This window comes from Leucoraja erinacea, chromosome 29 (assembly GCF_028641065.1).
Source record: "Leucoraja erinacea ecotype New England chromosome 29, Leri_hhj_1, whole genome shotgun sequence".
NCBI lineage: Eukaryota > Metazoa > Chordata > Chondrichthyes > Rajiformes > Rajidae > Leucoraja > Leucoraja erinaceus.
The window spans coordinates 23,664,021-23,687,291 of record NC_073405.1 but is presented as its reverse complement, the minus strand read 5'-3'; the positions used below and the strand labels follow the sequence as shown (position 1 = coordinate 23,687,291).

Below are 23,271 nucleotides of genomic sequence, written 5' to 3'. Positions count from 1 at the left end.
CTTAGGCCATCATGGTTTTGATGTCAAGAGTCAATTTCTTATTCTTTTTTACTATAGTTGAACAAGCCAGTTAACACAATAACACAGGTAAATATAATAATAATCAATAATACAACAAATAATCAATAATAATACAATCAATAATCTATAATACAATAAATTAATAACAATAATACGAGGCAACCATAGTGCAAAATCGAAGTCTAGTGCAACCAAATTACAGTGTGATTTTGTCTGCTAAGTTTAGTTTAGTTCAGAGATACAGCATGGAAACGGGCCCATCGGCCTTCCAAGTCCAATCCAACCTGCACACTAGTACTTTACTACATACTGGGACCAATTTGCATCAGCCAATTAATCTACAAACATGCATATCTCTGAGGATATGGCATGGACATCACACGCCGCAGCACTCGTGAGTAAGGCAAGGCAGCGCCTTTATCACCTCAGGCAATTGAGGAAATTCAGAGTGTCTCCGAGGATCCTCGAGTGCTTCTACTCAGCGGATGTGGAAAGCATCTTATCCGGAAATATTACCATCTGGTTTGGGAATTGCTCTGCCCAGGACAAGAAGTCTCTGCAGAGAGTAGTGCGTTCGGCCGAACGCACTATGGAAACTTCACTCGCCCCCTTGCAGGAACTATACAACAGGAGGTGCAACTCCAGAGCAAATAAAATCATGGGAGACCCCTTCCACCCATGCAACGGACTGTTCCAGCTGCTACGGTCAGGCAAACGCCTCCGTTGCCATGCAGTGAGAACGGAGAGGTTGAGAAGGAGTTTCTTCCCAGAGGCCATTTGGTCTGTAAACTCCCATCTCACCAGGGACTAACTTTACTACGTTTTTCCTTCCAATATTTAATATGTAAAAGAATATGTGTGTGTTTATGATTGTGTTTATAGTTTGTTTGGTTGTTTGTTTGTTTGTCTTTTTGCAAAGTCCGCGAGCATTGCCACTTTCATGTCACTGCACATCTCGTATGTGTATGTGATGAATAAACTTGACTTGACTTGACGATCTTTGGAATGTGAGAGGAAACCAGAGCACCCGGAGAAAACCCACATGGTCACAGGGAGAACGAGCATACGGACAGCTCCCGTAGGCAGGATCAAACCCAGGTCTTGCTGTACGGCAGCAGCTCTACTGCTGCGCCACTGTGCCACCCTTACTTAATGTCTCATTTAGTTGGTTAATATCCAGTGTAAATTCATTATGGTTTTTATCTGGGTTGCAGAGGAAGTCCCACTGTCTACCTGTAGGGGCTGTAGTAAACACATTACCGACCCATACATTCTGAGAGTCTACCCTGACTTGGAGTGGCATGCAGCCTGTCTCAAGTGTGTGGAGTGTAACCAGAATCTGGACGAGAGCTGTACTTGCTTCATCAAGGAAGGAAAGATATACTGCAAGACTGACTATTTCAGGTGAGCAATAACATTTGTCCTATCCTTGCTGCCGTTCATACAGTCTATATGTATTAAATGCTAGTTAGCATGCCATCTGCGACACAAGAGAAGTCAAAATCAAATGTAGCCTAAATGGAAATAATGTGAAGATACAAAGAACTGCAGATGATAATTTACAAAGAAAAGATGCCAAGTGCTGGAGTAACTCAATGGGTCAGGCATCATCACAGAGGGTCAGATAGCATCCCTGTGTCCCACCTATATTTGCACCTTTATCTTGCCTTCCTCCTCCATCTATATTCCTTTGTCTAGCTTCATACCATACCCTTATTTCATACTTTTTGTCTTTCCATCCCAAATCCAATGAAAATCCACCTTTGCCTGTATCCACCTATCACTTTGTCCTGCCCTAGCGTGGCGTGCACAAACAGATGATCAAACAGAACAAGTTGTCTTACAACTTTAGGCTGTGCACACCATACGCAAGAAGAAGAAACAGACCATGTGATATTTTGTGCAGCTCGATCTTGTTCATCTGAAACAATTTATCAATGTCCATCATTTCTTGTAAATGTCAATAAGGTCACAGGTTGGGCAGGCTACGACTTTATTCATTGATGAGCAGAGGTTGAGGGGTGATCTTATGGAGATGTATAAAATAGTGAGGGGAATCAATTGGGTGAATGCAGAGGGGACATCTAGAACTAGAGTTTAAGGTGAGAAGGGCAAGATTTAATAGGAACCTGCACAGGTGGGTATATGAAATGAGCTGCTAGAGGACATAGTTGAGGTAGACAGAACAACATTTAAAAGAATGTTGTTATTTATTTAAATAACAACATTTAAAATATATTTGGGTATCTTGGATAATAAAGGCATACGGATAATTAAACGTTATTCTCTTATCATGTATCTGTACAATGCAAATGACTCGATTGTAATCATGTATTGTCTTTCCACCGGCTGGTTAGCATGCAGCAAAAGCTTTTCGCAGCACCTCGGTACATGTGGTAATAAACTAAACAGATAGGAAAGATTTAGAACAATGTGGGCCAAATGCAGGTAAACTAGCTTAGATGGGGCATCTTAGTTGAGCTGTATCGCAGGACCTGTTTGCATGCTGTATTACTATATGATTCTAACAACTGAACTCTCCTGTGCTGTTCCTTAGCAAATTTTCCGTGAGATGTGCTCAGTGTCAGGCGGGATTGTCATCCTTAGACCTGGTCCTAAGGGCTGGAGACCTCACCTATCACCAACGATGTTTCTGCTGTGTGGCCTGCAGTCGGCAGCTCATGCCTGGAGATGAGTTCACGCTGCGATTTGACGGACCATACTGTATTCAGGACGGTGGGCTTCCAGATTCCAGCTTAAACCACAAGGGTGTTATCAGTCCTCTAGCCAACACCAACAACTTATATCTGTCAGGTCAGTTGATGCTTGTACTCAAATGCTATCATGCAGGTGAACAATAGCCTATCTTACATTCCTGGACCAGTATCCAAAGATATGCGCTGTCCTTTCAGAATTTAGTTTAGTTTAGAGATACAGCATGGAAACAGGCCCTTAGAGCTGCCGAGTCCATGCCAACCCATTCACACATGTCCTATGTTATCTCACTTTCTCATCCACTCCCCAGGGGGCAGTTTGTAGAGGCCAATTAACCTACAAAACCACATGTGTTTGGGATCTGAGAGGAAACTTATGGACCCTTATGGTTACAGGGAGAACATGCAAATTCCATACAAAAAGCACCTGAGGTCAGGATTGAACCCAGGTGTCTGGCACTGTGAGGAAGTAGCTCTGCTAGCTGACATGAATACAAGAAGCATGTTAAAATCCAACTATGCCACAGAAGACTTAAAGTCATTAAATAGAATCATAGTGCTGTATAGCATGAAATCAGGCCCTTTGGCCCAGCTTGGACAGGCTGGGCTATACATTTGCCTACATTTGGTCTCTCTAATCCCATCCTATCCATCTATCTACTCAATTATGTCTTGTAGTTGGATCTGCTTCTGTGGCTTCCTCTGTTAGCTTATTCAAGATCCAGGCCTGAGTGTGCCCAAAAGTTGCCCAAAGTCTTCAAGCACAGGGTTTCCCCATGTTACAAATGACGTGATTTGACCACACAATGAAATGACCACAACATGTCTCTCATTCACATTTAAAGCATTTTTTCAAGCTAGAAATATGAATAATAAAATGTTTCATTGTGTTATTTAATGACTGAATATTGGTATATATTCTTTTTGTTTAATTATGGTTGGTGTTAGGACGATTTTTCAATTAAACTGAAGAGTTATAGCAGGTGTATGTGAAGCCATATATGTTACCATAGAAAAATATTGTTTCTGACTTAAAGAGAAATGGGCTTTTGGATAATACTCATAGAATGGTAGCATAAGCTGCGGACTGCCTCTAATGGTGAACATGAAAGCACTAGATTGTCATTAACACCACACCTGTGTCACCAATGTTTTCACGCAAAACCTGATATGTTTTACCTATTCTGGATTATATGTGTGGAGAATTATCAGTCCTGGTCTTAATAAATGACTGAACGAGCATGAAGAACCACATTCCCTCAGACCACCAGAAACCTGGATCGTTCTTGACCTCAGATGTTGTCTGTGGTGGAGTTTGCATATTTTCCAGGTGGTCTATTTTCCTTCCAAGAACATGTGGGTTTGTAGGACTTCGTGATCCATTCCTAGAGGTCCAACAGTATTAATAAATCTGCCAATAGAGTCATACAGCTGGAAACAGGCCCCTCGGCCCAACTCGACAGATGGCGCAATGGGCTAAGTGTTCGGCTGGCGACCGGAAGGTAGCCGGTTCGAATCCCGCTTGGAGTGCACACTGTCGCTGTGTCCTTGGGGCAAGACACTTCACCCACCTATGCCTGTGTGTAAATGTAATGTAATTATGTGAAGCACTTTGGGGTCAATGCAAGTTGACTAAAAATGTGCTATATAAATAAGATTATTATTATTATTATTATAACTCGTCCAATGCAGACCAAGGTCTCCATCTAAGCTCATCCCATTTGCCCGCATTTAGTCCATATCCCTCTGATCACTTTGTTCCCATGTACCTGTCCCAATGGTTTACAATTCTTTTATGTTGAATATTTCTATATCATGGCAGAAAAACTCAAAGCCCACCGATCAGCAGCACATGCTGCAAAACACTCGGATACGATAACCCGTGTACGGACGGTGCTGAGCGAGCAGCAGTTGCTCACGCTGCGGACATGTTATGCGGCAAACCCGCGGCCAGATGCACTCATGAAGCAGCAACTGATAGAGATGACGGGCCTCAACTCGAGGGTCATCAGGGTCTGGTTTCAGAATAAACGGTGCAAGGACAAAAAGAAGAGTGTTTTGCAGAAACACATAGACCAGCGCGACAGGGACAAAGCAGTAAGTGGATCTTGTCTTAAACTGTGTGCCGTGGAAATTCTTGCATTAATATTCTTTTGATTTCTACTTTTCCCTCTACTTTTCTCCTGGCTCAGATGCAGTTCCACAGTCTTCCAGTAGCTAAACCAAGTTTGCAGAAGGGTCCAGACCCGAAACGTCACCCATCCTTTCAATAGACAACATAAACAATAGACAATAAACAAAGGGGCAGGAGTAGGCCATTCGGCCCTTCAAGCCAGCTCCGCCATTCAATGTGATCATGGTTGATCATCCACAATCGGTACCCTGTTCCTGCCTTCTCCCCATATCCCCTGACTCTGCTATCTTCAAGAGTCCTATCTAGCTCTCTCTTGAAAGTATCCAGAGAACCGGAATTTCTCTCCAGAGATTCTGCCTGACTCACTGAGTTACTCCAGCACGTTATGTCTATCGTTTATTAGTTTAGTTTAGTTTTTTGTAGTTTAGTTTAGTTTAGTTTAGATATACAGGTTCTATGGCCCATTGAGTCCACACTGATGACCGATCACCTGTTCACACCAGTTCTATGTTGTCCCACTTTCTCATCCACTCCCGATACAAAGGGGGCAATTTACAGAGGCCAATTAGCCTACAAACCCACACATCTTTGGAGTGTGCGAGGAAATCAGAACACCCTGAGGATGCCCACTTGGTAACAGGGAGTACGTGCAAACTCCATACAGACAGCACCTGAGGTCAGGATGGAACCCGGGTCTCTGGCGCTGTGAGGCTCTACCAGCTGCTCCACAGTGCTGCCCTGTAACCTTATTTGTTTATCAGATATGCTGTGATAAATCAGGTATTTAGAAACATAGAAAATAGGTGCAGGAGGAGGCCATTCAGCCCTTCGAGCCAGCACCGCCATTCATTGTAATCATGGCTGATCGTCCCCAATCAATAACCCGTGAATGCCTTCTCCCCATATCCCTTGATTCCACCAGCCCCTAGAGCTCTATCTAACTCTCTCTTTGATTGCTGCATCGGCCTCATCAGCCACCCCCAGAACCCACAGAACCAACCTGGAAGCAAGTCATTCCCAAACCTGAGACACTCCCTGATGAGTTGATATTGTTAACTGAATAGACAAATTGAACATTGTTGTGAGTAATTACAATGGAGCAATTACTTTCCTTCTGCTGTTTCTTAATGGAATGCTTTAAAGCATTTTAAAATTAAAAAATAGTTGTAGGCTAACTATTGATCAGTGCAGCCTTGACCTGCAGTTTAAGTAAACTGACGGGCAAATGTCTGGTTGTGATGCCTCCCTGCTGAACTGTGGGGCAGCTACAGAACTTAAGAACACTGGAGGATAGAGGAGATCGGGAGCGAGAGGAGGCAGGGAGGGGAGAGTGACTGGGGAGAGGTGAGTGCTCAGGGAGGGGGAAGAGGGTACTGCATGGAGAGGTGGGGGGTGAGTGGTAGGAAAGGGAGAGGGAGCAGGGAGGAGAAAGGGAGCAGAGAGGAGAGGGTGTGTGGGAAAGGGAAGGGTTAGGGGAGAGGGAGTATGGAGGGGCTGGTGATGGGAGGGAATGGGAAGGTGAGAGGTTGGAGAGGGAAGAAGGGCTGGGATGGGGGAGTGGGGTAGGGAGGGGAAAGTGAAAGGTGGAGGGGAGGTGTTAGGGATGGGAAATCTTTTGATTTCCTTAATATCCAGAACTCCCACCCCCTCTGTGCTGGGAAAAGGTTCTGACTGTCTACATTATCATTGCCTCTCAAAATGTTATATATTTCCATCTGGTCTCTCCTCAACCTCCGGCATTCCAGGGTAAACAATCCAAGTCTGTCCAACTCTCCCGGTAGCTAATCCAGGCATCGTTCTAGTAAACCTCTGAGGTACCCTCTCCAAAATCTCCTCATCCTTCCAGTAATTGGGTGACGAGAACTCTCTGTAATATTCCAAATGTGGTAAAGCAAAGGTGCAAAGCTGCACAAAGTACGGTCGTCTAAACGTGATCGAACCAAAGTCCTACAAAGCCGCAACATAAGAGACTTCCTGATGCTTACACTCAATGACCTAAACAATGAAGACAAGCATACCATATGTCATCGTTGCCACTCTATTTACTTGTGTTGCCACTTTCAGATAGTTGTGAACTTGATCCATATCCAAGATCCCTCTGTACATCCCAATGCTGTTAAGGGTCTTGCCAATAGTGTTAAGGGTTGAAGAGTGAATGATCTTGTGGCCTCCATTCCCTCTAACAGCCCTTAAGAAAGTTTGTTAACCACAGCCATCCTTCTGGTGAAAGGCATTCCTATAGTGCTGCAGGATCGCAGAATTTTGATCATGAGAATGGCAATGAAAGAATAACGATATGTTTTGAATTTTGATTTGAATTTGATTCCTTTATTGTCATTCAGACCTTTCGGTCTGAACGAAATTATGTTGCCTGCAGTAATACACAGTAACAATAAATAACAAAACATACAATAAACACAAATTAACATCCACCACAGTGAGTTCACCAAGCACCTCCTCACTGTGATGGAGGTAAAAGTCTTAGTCTCTGTCTCTTCCCTCCTTGTTCTCCCTCTGCGCTGAGGCGATCGATCCAGGACGGAGATGCCGCTCTCCAGTCCAGCGGACCTCCGTGGTGATATCGCCGCTGCCGAAAGCCGGAACGCCGTCTTAGCTCCGAGTCGGCCCGCCACAGCCTCAGCTCCAAGTCCCGCTGCATCAGCTCCAAATCCCGCAGCCTCAGCTCCGTATCCCGCTGCAACAGCTCCGAGTCCCGCAGCCTCAGCTCCGGGCCGCTGCAACAGCTCCGAGTCCCGCAGCCCCAGCTCCGAGTCCCGCTGCCCCAGCTCCGAGTCCCGCAGCCCCAGCTCAATTCTGTCTGTTTTACAAGTCAGGATGATGTGTGACTTGGAAGGAAACTTGCAGGTTTCCTGTAGGGCAGCACACTGGCACAGCAGTAGAGTTACTGCCTTACAACACTACAGACCTGGGTTTGATCCTGACTACTGGTGCTGTCTGTGCGTAGTTTGTATATTCTCTCTATGACCGCATGAGTTTTCTCCCGGTGCTTCAGTTTGTCACACTCCAAAGACGTACAGTTTTGCAGGTTAATTGACTTTGGTAAAATTGTAATTTGTCCCTAGTGTGTGCGATTATGCTAGTGTATGGGGTGATCGCTGATTGGCGCGGACTTGGTGGGTGAAGGGCCTGATTCCATGTTGTATCTCCAAAGTTTAAAGTTGGTGATGTTGCCACCTGCCCGGTGGCCTTTTTCCAGGAGGTAAAGATTGTGAGTTTGCAAGATATTGACAGAGCAATTCTGAACAAATATGCAATGCATTTTTTAACTTTTGTAAATGAGGCATCACTCAAGTTTTCTCAAGAAATCTACAGTACATTTTTCTTTGAATTTTTCAACAGGATATCCGAGGGTTGATTGGAACCTTGATGGTAGCCATGAGTCCACTAACACAGAAAGCTGATTTATACTGCAGTCCTATTGAGGTTCACAAATGTTACACACCATGGGAAGATCTAAAGGACTTTACACAGCAGGTAGCTGTAACCACAATAACATTACATTTCCCTTGCCTGATTGTTCCTGCAGCAGACCTGGTTCTTACGCATTGTATGCTGAGTAGTCCATGAGAAACCAATATCCACAATGACCAACTCTCCCCTCCCTCTGGCATGTGAGCGCCCCTCTTCTCAATGGAGATAGAATCGATCCCGACTAAGTCCAACAAAAAGGATTATCTGAAGCGGTGCCACAGCTGGTAGAGCTGCTACCTTCAAACATCAAAGGCCCGGCTTTGACTCTGAACACGTGCTGTATGTGTGGAGTTTACATGTTGTCCCTGTGACCACATGCGTTTCCTTAAGTTGATCCAGTTTTCTCATCTGTCTGTCTGTCTATCTCATTTCTTTCTTTCTATCGATCTATCTATCCATCTAGCCACCTATCCATCCCTCCCTCCCTCCCTCCATCCCTCCCCTCCCTCCCATCCATCTATCCCATCCAATCCATCTATCCCAAAGAACACTTGCCTTGCCAAGGTGGATGAAGGCTTGAATTTTGGAAAATCCTCAAAATTGCAATCTCCTTGGATCTTTCATGGTGATTATCTTCCCATCTTCTCCCTTTTCTCCCAAGATACTAACTCTACATCCTATGCCACTTTTCTTCCGCAATGTCGCAGGATGTTATTTTTCATGGATATTTTTTTTCTTTATTTTGAGGATGTTTTGTTCCTATTAATAAATATACTCTTTTTTTTCTCCACAGGTAGCCTTTTCTGGTGGAAGATGCCACTCAAACTGCAGTAGTAGTGAGGTGTCAGCTCCAAGTTCCCAACTTCCAGATACACTGAGCAGCGGAGGATCCCAAGCAGCAGATCTCTGACTTTGTAACCTTCCATTAACCAAGACTTTATTGGAAAACCAACAAGAATGACTTTCATAAAGACACAATAAACTGCAGTTGATGGAATCTCAAGCAAAAATAGTGCTGCAGGAACATTAGTTGAGGCAGCATCAGTGGAGTGAAACGAACAGACGTTTCGGATCGGGACCCAGTCCTGTTTCTATTTGTCATGTTCAGAAAGATGAAGCAAGTTTAGTACTTCTACAGTCGTACAAGATGTAGTGAAGCTGCATTTGGGGTATTGCGTTCAGTTTTGTTCACCCTGTTGTTAGAAAAGTGCCATGATGGAAGGACTATTCAGAAGCTTGATAACAGAGGGAAAGAAGTACGTAAGGGTTTAATTGTTGACTGGCAAATGAACATTGACATTCTTACTTGCTGCAGCTTTACAGGCCCATTACAACACAACAAATAAAGGCTATAAAGTACAAGCTGAAGTACCTAGTGTAACCAACAAAAAGTCCATAGAGGGCATAGCTTTAAGATGAAAGGGGCAAAGTTCAAAGGAGATGTGCGGGGGCAAGGTTTTTTACACCAAAAGTGGTGGGTGCCTGGAACACATTGCCAGAGGTGGTGATGGAGGCAAGTATGACAGTGTTGTTTAAGGTGCTATTAGATCGGCACATGGATATCGAGGGATCTGGATCATGTGTAGGCAGATGAGATTAGTTTATCTTGGCATCATGTTCAGCACAGTCATTGTGGACCACTGGGCCTATTCCTGTGCTGTACTGTTCTATGTTCTAAATTCAAAATGCGAGAAGAGCAAGAATAGAAGTCATCAAAAAGGAGTTGCAGAACTATTATGTTAATCCAGTTCAGTAAATGCAATCACTGCATTGATGACCTTAAAGAATTCTTCTACCACTTCAGCTTTGAATCAGAGTGCATGATTTAGAAAACCTGTCCTTGAATTTCACTGGCAATATGATATCAATTGAAACTGGCAACTATGGGCTACTCCCAGATTATGATATTCTCATTATTTGATTTAATTTCATTTTCGTATTTTTTTTAATCCTTTAGAGTTGAAAAGTTATCAAATATTGTGTAAAAGAAACCACCCACATTTCAGCAGGTTTGTGTAAGATTCCATGTTTTAATTTTGTGCACTCATCCACCAGAAGACATTAATAAGAACAGGAATCGTAGTCCAAGAGGGACCCACCCTACACATTCATAAAATTCATCTTGATTATTACAGACTGTAGCCAGATAGTTGAGGTTTCAAGTGAGGCAGGAAACGTAACGAAAACTGTCAGACATTTCAACAAATAAAGAACCAAACCGAGATCAATAAATCCCTATTTCAATGGTACTGGTTTACTATTGTCATGTATATTGAGATACAGTAAAATGCTTTATTTGCATGCAATCCAGTCAAATCAAATCATGACTACCATAAAGCCATACACAAGTACAGCAGGTAGTGCAAAGGAAAAAAAAACAGAATGCAGAATATAGTGTCATAGCATTTTTGTCTTACAGTTACAGAGGGAATGTCTAAGGTCCACAATGAGATAGGTTGAACGATCACCCTGGCCTATAGTAATCAAATCATGATACCATCAAGCCCTACACCAAGTACAGCAGGTAGTGCAAAGGAAAAAAAACAGAATGCAGAATATAGTGTCATAGCATTTTTGTCTTACAGTTACAGAGGGAATGTCTAAGGTCCACAATGAGATAGGTTGAACGATCACCCTGGCCTATAGTAGGATAGTTCAATAGTTTGATAACAGGGGGAAGAAGCTGTTCCTGAAATCAGTAGAAGGTGCTTTCAAGCTTCTTTCCCAATGGGAGAGGGGAGAAGGGTAGAAGGGGGAATGACTGGATGAAAATTGACTATGTTGGCTACTTTGCAATGTCAACATGAAGTGTAGACGGAGTCGATGGGGGGGAGGAGGCTGGTCTGTATGATGGACTACACTACATCCACACTCTCTGCTCAAATAACCCTTCATATTTTTATTGAACCATTGAAACACAGATGAAACCATTTCATTTATAAGCAAGAACCTGAAATTAGTTTGATCAGGTGTAATTTTAGTTTCTTGATGAGTATAGAATGGATTTAGAGGTAAAACATAGGAACCTAGAAGCACAGGCAAAGGGAAGCAGAAGTAGGCCCTTAGGTCATGGAGTCATAAAGACATACAATGTGGAAACAGGCCCTTTGGCCCAACCTCCACACCAACCAATATGTTCCATTTACTCTAGTCCCATTTGCTTGTGTTTGGCCCAAATCCCTCCAAACCTGTCCTATCCAGGTACATGTCCAAATGTTTCATAAACATTGCAATAGTCCCTGCCTTAACTACCTCCTCCAACAGCTCTTTCCATACACCCACCACCCTTTGTGTGAACCTTCAGGTCCTTCAGGATCAAGGAAGACACTACAACTGATTTCAGGAACACCTTCCTTCCTTCCGTTATCAAATCTCAATACCATATGCCTTGCGGCCTTTTGTATTGGGAAATCTGTCTCCTCCTTAAGCAAGGTGCAGATGCTTGTTTACACAAAATGGGGCATCCTTTAACATGTTCAGCCACGTGCCTCCTTAGTTCTCGGTGGTGGAAAAAGGAAGTTCTGCATCAAATTATTCTGACATCGCTAGGATACCTCCTTTCAAATTGGCTAACTTTATAAATTATAGACAAAACTAAATATAATCTTTTAATCACAAGAAATTAATAAGGGATAAAACAAAAAATATATATTTTTGCTTCTCATCTAAATTTTGATGATAATACCATATACTTCAATAAACATTTATTCAAAATTCATCCATAAATAAATTATTAAATTCTGCATCAATGCAATAAATTCCACTCATCGTGTACCCTATTCTATGTTTAAGAGAAAAAAAATTAAGATTCTTGGAATCAAAAGCTGAAGTTTCATTCGTAATAAGGTTACTGATATCACGTTACGGAAGTGAGTCATTCCCAGGTTGAACATGATAGTTATTTCCAGAACAGACCATTGACCACACATTCTTAATCTCAACCTCTGAAGAGCAGCCTTTTACAGATTCAATACAAACATGTAATTCTTCTCTTCAGGAGCCCCTGTGAGATTGGCAATTTACTTCAAATTAGTTTAGTATTGCAAATATAAATTAGTTTTATATCTTGAATATCACTCAATTAGAACAAACCCCAATTCATCTGGAACATGTTACATTCTTAACAGATAAAAGGGATTAAGAAAAGATCATGTTATGCTGTTTAAAAGTGCCAATTGAGAGAATATGATGCTTAAGATACTCTCATTTCTTTCCTGAAACATCTCCTTGGGATATTTTATGTTCACCCGAGTGAACTGACATTTAATGTCTCATTTGATGGATGTCATCCTTGGTGTAACCTTAAAGAACTGTGGGCAGACCACAATTGGAGCAGTGTATGCAGTTCTGGTCGCCTTACTACAGGAAGGATGTGGTGGCTTCTGGAGAGGGTGCAGAAGAAGTTTACCAGAATGCTGCCTAGATTAGAGGGTATTGGTAATAACGAGAATTTTGGACAAACTTGGATAGTTTTCCCTGGAGTATCAGAGGTGGAGGGGAGACCTAATAGAATAATATAAAATTATGAGAGGCATAGAGAGGGTAGACAGTCAGAATCTTTTTTTTCCCCAGGCTGGTGAAGCCAAAGACTAAAGGGCATAGTTTTAAGGTGAAAGAGGCAAACTTCAAAGGAGATGTGTGGAAAAGTTGTTTTTTTTTGCAGAGGGTGGTGGGTGGCTGGAATGCAGTGCCAGAAGTGATGGTGGCAGAAGATATGTTAGTGGCATTTAAGAATCTTTTAGATAGGCTAATGGATATGTGAGGTTTAGTTTCGTTTAGAGATACAGTGCGGAAACAGTATCTTTGGTTGCACTACGGACTTTGGATTTGTTTAGAGTTTAGAGATACAGCATGGAAACAGACCCTTCAGCCCACTAAGTCATGCGACCATTGATCACCTGTACTCTAATTCTATGCTATCCCATCCTATTCAATTCAACTTTAATGTCATCGCACAAATACAAGTATGAGTACAACAAAATGCAGTTTTGCGTCAGTCCGTAGTAGTTGTGCATAAAGAAATAAAAAAATATAGAAAGAGAGAAGATACAGAATAATCAAAAAATACAGAATAATTAAACAATGGGGACGGAGGGACCGGAGAAATCTATCGGCGGGACTCCGAGTTCAGCAGTGTGATTGTATTGTTGTAGAAGCTGTTCCTCATCCTACTAGTACGTGACCTGAGGCTCCTGTACCGCCTCCCTGATGGGAGGAGGGCAAACAGTCCATGGTTGGGGTGTGAGGGGTCTTTGATGATCTTCCCAGCCCGTCTCAGACACCGTTTTCGGTGGAGGGCATCCATGGCAGGGAGCGGGGCACCGGTGATGTGCTGCGCGGTTTTCACCACCCGTTGTAGTGCCTTCCTGTCCGCAGCAGTGCGGCTGCTGTACCATACCGTGAAGCAGGTGGTCAGGATACTCTCTATGGTACAGCGGTAAAAGTTGGTCCTACACACTAGGGGCAATTTTCAGAAGTAAATTAACCTACAAACCTGCACATTTATGGAATGAGGGAGGAAACCGGAACACACGGAGGAAACCCATGTGGCCACAAGGAGCACGAATAAACTGCACAGACAGCACCCATAGTCTGGATCGAACCCAGGTCTCTGGCACTTTGAGGCAGCAGATCTACCACTGCGCCAATGTGTCTGACTTGATCTATTATGGTTACCTCATATTACTGTTATTGATTCATTGTATTATTGATTATCATATATTTATTTGTGTTTTATTGAGTTATCAAAGCTGCAGCATTTAAGAATTTCATTGTTCCATTGTCAGTTCATAGGACAATTAAATTGACTTCAATCTGTTGTTACCTGCTCCCTCTAGTGGTCAGACTACAACAAAAATAAACGGCTTGTACAAAGATACAAATGGGAAATACCAATGAACTACAATTGCTCTCTGTACAGTTTCCACATGGTGGCCAAAAGGGGAACTTGTAATGTCAAAGAACAGTTGTTACAAAGCCCAAGTATGAAGTCTGTTTTTGCATTCTTTGTTGTTCTTGGTAGGAGCCTTTTTCTTTTAAATTATCCTATCTTTCTCTGCCACGTTTTATTGTCCATTTTTTGTCCGTTTACGTCATAGAGACATAGAGTCATACATCGTGGAAACAGGCCCATTGGCTCAGATTTCCCACACCGACCATCATGTCCCATCTACACCAGTCCCACCTGCCTACCTTTGGCCCATATCCCTCTAAACCTATCCTATCCTGCCTTCTCCCTTCTGGTTCCATGCATCAATGCTTGATCTTGAAAGAAAATATGTCATTAATTTGGAAAGGGTGCAGAAGGACATTCCTTTGGTTTATGTTTCATTCGCAAGACGAAGATGATGATCAGGATGTTTCCCAGGTTTGTAGGCTTGTGTTATAGAGAGCGGTTGGATCGGCTGGGAGTTTCTTCTTAGGAGCATAGGAGGCTGAGGAGTGACCTTAACGAGGTGTACAAGATCACAAGGGATATGGATAACGTGAATGGTCACAGTATTTTTTCTCAGGGTCGAGGTCTCTAATACTAAAGAACATAGGTTTAAGGAACAAGGCGAAAGATTTAAGAAGGACTTCAGAGGCAATTTCTTTCACTCCGAGGGAGCTATAGACATGGAGAAAATCATAATCTTCAAATGACGTGAACAGATATATGGATAGGACTGGGCAAATGCAGGCAAATGGGACTAGCTCAGATTAACAACTCAGTCAGCGTGGAAAAGTTGGGCTAAAGCATCGTTTAATGATTCAGTGATGAGCACAGGTGAAGCTTTGATCTTATTATCTCCATTATCCAACGGTGCTAATGTTGTTCATTGACAGTATTAGGGCACCACAAATTTGCCCTTGTTACCTCGATAATAAAATGTTTTCATTTATATATCAATTTAGTTGCCTTTTCATGAAAATAGAAGCAAGAGGCATTTCAGATGAATGTATTAAATGTTCATATGTTCAAGTTTTTGCTTGAAGTTTTCAATCCTTTTAAATTACATAAAAAGACACAAGGTGCTGGAGTAACTCAGTGGGTCGGGCAACATCCCTGGAGAACATAGATAGGTGACGTTTCGGGTCGGGACCCTTCTTCAGACCATTTTCATGTTCTCCAAAGATGCTGCCTGAACCGCTGAGCTACTCCAGCACTTTGCGTCTTTTCATTTTGTCTTTTTCAGACGTAGATAATTTGTTTTTGATATTACAGCAGCTAATTTGTTCCTAATCATTATTTTAGCTTTTATATTTGTTTTACTTGCAAAGATTATTATCCAGAGAGGCAATTATCCTCTAAAATCAGCCAAGGATACATCATCCATAGTTAACACAATGTGCTGCCAATCACATTCTCAGTGGGGGGGGGGGGGGGGGGGGGGGCTTGATTAAAGTGGAACAGGTAACAAAGGTGACATCTTAGGGGAAATCAACAGATTGCACGCTACAAGCTATTTTAGTAGGTGGCTAATGTCTGAATTCTTCAATACTTTCTTTACTTCTTGTATGTTGGACAGAGCTAAAACTATAAATGTGTAGAAAACTCCATTGAGAGTGAAAAATGTGGGTTTTAATTTGTCCCAGTTCTGTTGTGGCCAGTAAAAATCTTTCTTATTTAACAATTCAAACAGAGAATCACAATTTTTGGAAGCATATCGTGGAAATTTGAGTACCCACTGAAACAGATTTTTTACAAATAACTTAAATGGCCAGAAATTATATTATCTAGAATCCAGTTGTCATAACTGTTCTTCCTTGAAATATCTCCATAAAATGTATTATAAAGAAATCATACATCATACGTCAAAACTGTGAACAATATGAAGAATGTCATTACTAATGAGTGAAATAGCTTGTGTGACAAATGTTCTCACAATATTAGAAAGAACGAACTGCAGATACGGATTTACAAAAAAAGTGCTGGAGTCACTCAGCAGGTCAGGCAGCATCCCTGGAGAACGTGGATAGGTGCATGTTTTAGGTCTGGACTGAATAAGGGTATTGGAGCTGGATTAAAAAGTAGAAACGAAGCAGATAATCTGAAATAGAAACATAAAATATAAGGGACACTCTGTAAGGCAGCATCTGTGGAGGCAGAAAGGGTTGATTTTACATATCCATGACATTTCATCAGATGGGGAAGACTATCAGAATCTTTATTTCCCAGGGTGGAAATGTCAAATCCTAAAGGATATAACTTTAAGGTGAGATGGGAAAAGTTTAAAGGAGATGTGCGGAGCAAGTTTATTTACAGAGTGTCAGATTCTGGAATGTGGTGATGGATGCAGATATGATAGTGGCACTTAAGAGGCTTTTAAATAAGCACATGGATATACAGGGGAAAGCGGGATATGGATCATGTGCAGACAGAAGGAGTGAGTTTAGTTTGGCATCATATTAGGCATGGACATCATGGGCCACAAGGGGCCTGTTCCTGTGTTGTATTGCTCTATGTTTAATGTAATATTTTGATCAGATAAGCTAGCACGTTGCTGAAGAAATTACAGTAGGGCGGGCTTCAGATTACTGGCCTACTGGATCTAGTTCTGGGATAGGAGGGACTCTTCAAAGTAAAAAATCTGAATCTCAACAAGGCTGTTACATATGTCACGATGGATTAACAAATTGTACTTTACAGTCAGTATCATAAAATAAATAAATAATAAATATTAAAACATATTAAAAAAATAAAATAGAAATTAAAAAAAAGCACAAACACAGAAAGTCCACGACACAACACAACACAGTGGCACCAAGGTGAGGAAGGCACCATTGTCCAGCCAGCCTCCCAGGTATTGTACTTCCGGTGGCACTGGTGCCAGCAGCCTCCACCTTCAGCCGGGTATCTTTTTGTTTTTTTGTTTTTTTAGTTATGTTGATGTGTGTTTTTTATGATTTTTTTAATGTTTTTATGTGGGGGAAGAGGGTACGGTGCGGGGGATACTGTCCTTCAGCCGCTTCCTGGTGAGGACGCGACTATTATTCGAGTCGCGTCCTCGCCCCCCCCCCCCTTCCCCCTTCCCCCACAGAGGGCCTACCTACCTGGATTGGCGCGGCCTTCCTGCCGGGATCGACCGGATCGACCAGCAGCGGCGGGACAGCGCTGAAACATCGCGGAGCTGGCGATGTCTTACCGGGGGTCGCCGTCTGGAGCCCGGAGTGCTGGACCTGCTGCACCAACATCATGGAGCTGTGGTTTGCGGAGCTCCCAACACGGGCGGCGCTGATGGACAGCGCGGGGTCCTGCGACTCTGCCCGGCTCGGCCTGCGGACTCAGGAGCTGCAGACTCCGGCAGCGGGAGGCGGCTGATCAGGAGGTCCGGGCCGCTGAGGAGGAGGATGCTCACCGTCGGGGATCGGCGTCGGCGTTCCACTAGCCCGGCGTGAGGGCCTGAACATCGGGCCAACCCGGGGCGGCGACTGCGGGTGCTCGGAAGGCCCAGACCACGGATGAACATCTGGGAAGATCGGAGGGGAGGCTGGCTGGACAATGGTGCCTTCCTCACCTTGGTGCCACTGTGTTATGTTGCGTCGTGGACTTTCTGTGTTTGTGCTTTTTTTTAAATTCTATTTTATTTTTTTAATATGTTTTAATATTTATTATTTATTTATTTTATGATACTGACTGTAAAGGGAAATTCATTTCGTTGTCTCTAATTGAGACAATGACAATAAATTTGAATACAATACAATACATTACAAATGTTGTGAGTCAGGCTTTAAACCAATTTTAAACTAATTGTTTAGCCTAATTTTTGGATTAGCACTTCATGTGTGTAAATGCATGGACTGTGGTAAATACAATTGCCGAGCCTCACTCACAAGTTGTCACCGGGAACTAAAATAGAATAGAATAAAAGAGAATTGGTTCATATGAGGAGATTTGGGAACTTGGTATTCCTGAGCTGAGGGTTATATGGTCTGATAGAAATGGGCAAACTTTCAAAGTAGAGTGGAGCCAGGGATGTATAGTAATAAGGAAGCTATAACAGAACTGGTCAAGGTTCAACAATAGGGTACCCAAAAAGCAGAACCTCTCTGGTTGGAATTGAGGGAATGTGCTATTCATTGTGGGCAACTAACAGCGGGAGGGAGATTGAGGAGATAAATGTGCAAATTAGAAGAGAATGCAATGTTAAGAAAGGATGTCAATTGTTTATTTATAGACTGAGATAATAACAATGCAGAGGGCAGAAATAATGGATGTGTGAGCAGGAAGTGTCTCGAACAATGTTTTCAACTCAATGAGAAAGGAAGCAATAAAATGGCAGAAAGTAAACCAGAATGTTTCCTGGCTGTTGGCTTGAGACTTGTTATTCTTTTCAGGATGTTAAATATAGACTTGTAAACTACAGCAAACACAAAACACAGCCATGTCCCAAGCATTGAAGAGGACAGTAACAGACTTCAGGCAACTAGGGCGGCATGGTGGTGCAACAGTAGGGTTGCTGCCTTACAGCGCCAGACCTAGGTTCGATCCTGACTATGGGTGCTTGTCTGTATGGAGTTTATACATTCTCCCCGTGAGTGGGTTTTCTCCGGGTGCTCTAGTTTCCTCCCACACTCCAAAGGCGTACAGGTTTGAAGGTTAATTGGCTTGGCGTGATTGAAAATTGGTCTCTGGTGTGCGTACAATAGCGTTTGTGTGCGGGGATCGCTGGTCGGCGATGACTTGGTGTACTGAAGGGCCAGTTTCCGTGCTGTATCTCTAAACTAAACTGGGCATAAGCAAGATGCAATTTTATTTAACACTATTTAACAGTGAAGAGAAAAGTGATAGGTACTGAAGGGAACACAAAAGCAGTCAATGAACAGCAAGTTGTAGCACGATATGCTGAACCTTCCTCAGCATTTTATGCTTCTGTGCATCTAAGTATTTCACTATATTTATACAACCCATTTGATGCTGTTCTATTTATTCCAGCCTATATATTAAACTAATTGCACAACCAGAGTGTTAACTTTCAATTCTTATTAATTATGCCATCGTTAGAGTGGCACATAAAGTCAAACCATTTAGAAAATAACATACAACTTTCAGATGATTTTAAATTTCAGTGATTTGTGAGTTATTTGAAGTAAGAAGTAAGAAGTTAATGATGGGAAAGCAAAGCAACTGTGCTGAATAGTTTGACCTCCATCATAATGAGGTCTTCAAAATGCACCAATCTGCACAGTGCATTATTCCACACAGTATTCTACATTCACAAAAATGTTGGCACAGTAGAAACATCACGTGCTATTAGACGATTAGATGGATAATTTGTGAATGGTACAAATCTCATTACATGCATTGAGGAAACTTCCCAGAGTCTCGAGCCACTATGCATTGATGATTCCCTTATTATTCTGGCACTAATGAATATACAATGGGGCATACCCTTGACCACACAGTTTGAAAGCAATTGGAAATCCTGGCTGATTCACTGAAGCCAGACTGAACTGTTTTTTTGTTCAGACGGTACAATAATAAAGGTTACGATGTGGAAATTTTCGAAATGTAATCCACACAAAGCAGTATCACGTATTAGAGACTATAGCATTAAAGAGTAGTGGTTTAGGACATGGGCATTACTGACAAGGCCACAGAAATGAGACAACTAAACAGTAATATCTGTTCCTTGAGTCTGCCTCAATGATAAATCTGCAGTCAGGTCACCCTCAAACCAATATTCGACATAAATTTGAGAGACAGAAACTCAAATGATCTAATATCTATAGGATCCTTGATGACTTCATTGAAGTTAGCTGATATTATCCTGCATAAAATTTTCTTGATGAGCAAAGGTTCTGTAACCTCTCAATGGATGGTCTTCTCTGGTGCAGGCTTTCCATTTGATAGACACAAAATACTGGAGTAACTCAGCGGGTCACACTGGAGAAAAGGAATAGCAGCTTGATCATTTATCTTGTTGAATCCTATACATCACTGTATTTTTTTAGTTCCTGAGACTTTTCTTTAAGTTCCTGCTCCAAGGCATTGTCATCCTTCAGTGTAGCAAACCATGTTGTTAGAAACTATTCAACCAGAACATTTTTATACTTTGCTGGTAGTGCAGCGGTAGAGTTGCTGCCCGACAGCGCCAGAGATTCAGGTTCGATCCTGACTGTGGATGCTGTTTCCATGGATTTTGTACGTTCTCCATGTGACCTGCATGGGTTTCCTCTGGCTGCTCCAGTTTCTACCCGCACACCAAAGACATACAGATTTGTTGGTCAATTAGCATGGTATAATTGTAAATTGTCCCTAGTCAAGTCAAGTCAAGTCAAGTCAAGTCAAGTCAAGTCAAGTCAAGTTTATTCGTCACATACACATACGAGATGTGCAGTGAAATGAAAAGTGGCAATGCTCGCGGACTTTGTGCAAAAAGACAAACAAACAAACAACCAAACAAACTATAAACACAATCATAAACACACACATAGTCTTTTACATATTAATTATTGGAAGGAAAATGGTTCAGTAAAGTTAGTCCCTGGTGAGATAGGAGTTTACAGTCCGAATGGCCTCTGGGAAGAAACTCCTTCTCAACCTCTCCGTTCTCACAGCATGGCAACGGAGGCGTTTGCCTGACCGTAGCAGCTGGAACAGTCCGTTGCAGGGGTGGAAGGGGTCTCCCATGATTTTATTGGCCCTGGAGTTGCATCTCCTGATGTATAGTTCCTGCAGCGGGGCGAGTGAAGTTCCCATAGTGCGTTCGGCTGAACGCACTACTCTCTGCAGAGCCTTCTTGTGCTGGGCAGAGCAATTCCCAAACCAGATGGTAATATTTCCGGACAAGATGCTTTCCACAGCCTCAGGATAGTGTGTGCAGGATAGTGTTAGAGTGTGGGGACCACTGGTTGGCACGTACTTGTTGGGCCTGTTTCCGTGCTGTATCTCTAAACTAAACTAAACTAGTACCACGCTGTCTGAAATTCACTCCTTCAAAAAACCTATGGTTCCAAATGAGTACTTTCTTTAGTTTGCTCTAACTTACGACAGAATGAAAATTTATTTTTCAAAAGAAACACCTTTGCCTGCCATGGAATCCGAAATTTCTGAAATACATCTTTTACTCACTTCTTTTGGTTTTGGTCTATTATTGTCACGTGACCCACGGTATGTTGAAAAGTTTTGTTTTGCATGCTATTTGATCAAATCTGATCTGCCAAGGCCTAATGAATCTCCCGGTTGCTAACCATTTAAACTCCTTTTCCCATTCACTGACCTTTCTGTCTTGGGCCTCCTCCATTGTCTGAATGAGGCCACATGCAAACTGGAGGAACAGTGTCTCATATTCCGTTTGGGCATCTGACAATTTGGGCAGCGTATTAATTTTAAGTAACATTTAACAATCCCCCACCCCTGTACTCCACCTAGATTCACACACACTTCTCCCCTCCCCCTCCGTCTCCACCTACATTCCTTCCCCTTCTTTCACAATTCGCAACTCTACAATGCTTTTGTCTCACACCTTTTTTCACCTCTGGCCTTTGTCCAACCTTCTGCCTATTAAACCCTCCCCACTCCTGTGTTCACCTACTACCTGCCCCTTCTCTCTTCTAGCTTCCCCCATCCACCCGCCAACATGACTTTCTTTATAGAGTGTCATCCAGCCTATAAATTCATAGTGAAGTCAATATATTGTTATCATCTTCAATTAATACATTCCAAAGCACAAATGTCACTTATGTGGCCTTATTAAACAGTGCATCCTTCAAGTGTGCACAGGATACAACAGTGTGTAATGGCCGCAGGACCTTAAATTGTAGTCCTTCTCACAAAGTCTTTGCATTGGTAGCACCAAGCTTTAGTGTGTCCCTTGGCACACAACCTACACACTGGAACGTGCCATGCAGCAGCATTCGCTTTTGAACATCTCATTGCAATGGAAGACCAATGGGTTTCGAGCCAATGATCTCCGGCAGCACTATGCTTATCTCGATGTGTGTCTCTGGCAACAAGCCATACATCAAAGTCCTCCAGTACACAACTGGGGCCAAACCTCGACAAGAACCTTTCCGTCCTTTCAACTAATGAGGACAGTGTCCATTGCTTGCTGCTGAGCTCTGGTGATGAGGCATTTTGTCACGTGGTTTTGAAACCATCCCACAATGTACATTGTGTCCTTCTCCCAGACAACCTAAAGGGCATTTTGTGCTGATCACTGCTGGTGGCCATGGTCAAAAGCATTTTTCTAAAGGCACTTTTCTGCAAAGAACAAGCAGTGCATTAAAGTCTCAAGGTTTTGGCAACCAAATCAAACTTAAAGTAGCACCTTCATTTGCAGTTAACAGACTCAGCACACTATACTGGTTAGCTAAAAGGGGAATATTTTACCGTGAAAGCGACATTATCTGGTTTTGTGCATTAGCAGTGATTTCAGCTGAAGAGAATTAAGAGATTGCCTGTATTCGATATATTGGGCTTTAGTGTAATGGTCGAGTTGCTGCCTTACAATGTCAGAGACCCGGGTTCGATCCGGACTACGGATGGTGACAGGGGTGCGGAGTTTATTCGTTCACCCTGTGACTACGTAAGTTTTTTCTGGGTGCTCCGGTTCAAAGGTTCAAAGGTCTTTTATTGTCACGTATATCAATTAAGGTAAAGTGATATTCGATTTACCATACAGCTATACTGAAAAAAGCAAAAGGACACACAACTACATAAAAGTCAACATAAACATCCACCACAGCAGTTCCCCACATTCCCCCTGTGATGGAAGGCAATAAAGTCTAATGTTCTTCCCTCTTTATTCTCCCGCAGTCAGGGCAGTCGAACCATCCGCAGTCGGGGCGATCGAAGCTCCCACAGCCGGCGATGGAGCTCCCAAAGTTGGTCCCTAATCAGGGACCACGAGCTCCACGATGTTAGGCCGCAGTGCAGACGGAGATACGATATGGAAAAAAATCGCATCTCTATCGAGGTAAGAGATTAAAAAAAGGTTCCCCCCAACCCCCACCCCCCACATAAAACAAGCTAAAGAACACTAAAAC

At 42.7% G+C, this 23,271-nt stretch overlaps 1 protein-coding gene across 1 annotated transcript; it reads left to right on the top strand.

Annotated features, from left to right (window-relative positions):
* Positions 1-308: 308 nt before the first annotated feature.
* LOC129711326 (insulin gene enhancer protein ISL-1-like) lies at positions 309-10,775 on the top strand. The gene is made up of 5 exons (XM_055658903.1): positions 309-1,425; positions 2,579-2,835; positions 4,558-4,832; positions 8,230-8,364; positions 9,095-10,775. The coding sequence occupies exons 1-5, from the start codon at positions 1,214-1,216 to the stop codon at positions 9,209-9,211; spliced, it is 996 nt and encodes a 331-aa protein (XP_055514878.1). The 5' UTR covers positions 309-1,213; the 3' UTR covers positions 9,212-10,775.
* The last annotated feature ends 12,496 nt before the right edge of the window (positions 10,776-23,271 follow it).

What these genes read in the sequence shown, in the direction of transcription:
- LOC129711326 (XM_055658903.1), top strand. Translation starts at nt 1,214, where the DNA reads ATGGTTTTTATCTGGGTTGCAGAGGAAGTCCCACTGTCTACCTGTAGG. An exon ending in TGCAAGACTGACTATTTCAG is followed by an intron (nt 1,426 to 2,578) that starts GTGAGCAATAAC and finishes GCTGTTCCTTAG; the next exon opens with CAAATTTTCCGTGAGATGTG. An exon ending in TAAAGGACTTTACACAGCAG is followed by an intron (nt 8,365 to 9,094) that starts GTAGCTGTAACC and finishes TTTTCTCCACAG; the next exon opens with GTAGCCTTTTCTGGTGGAAG.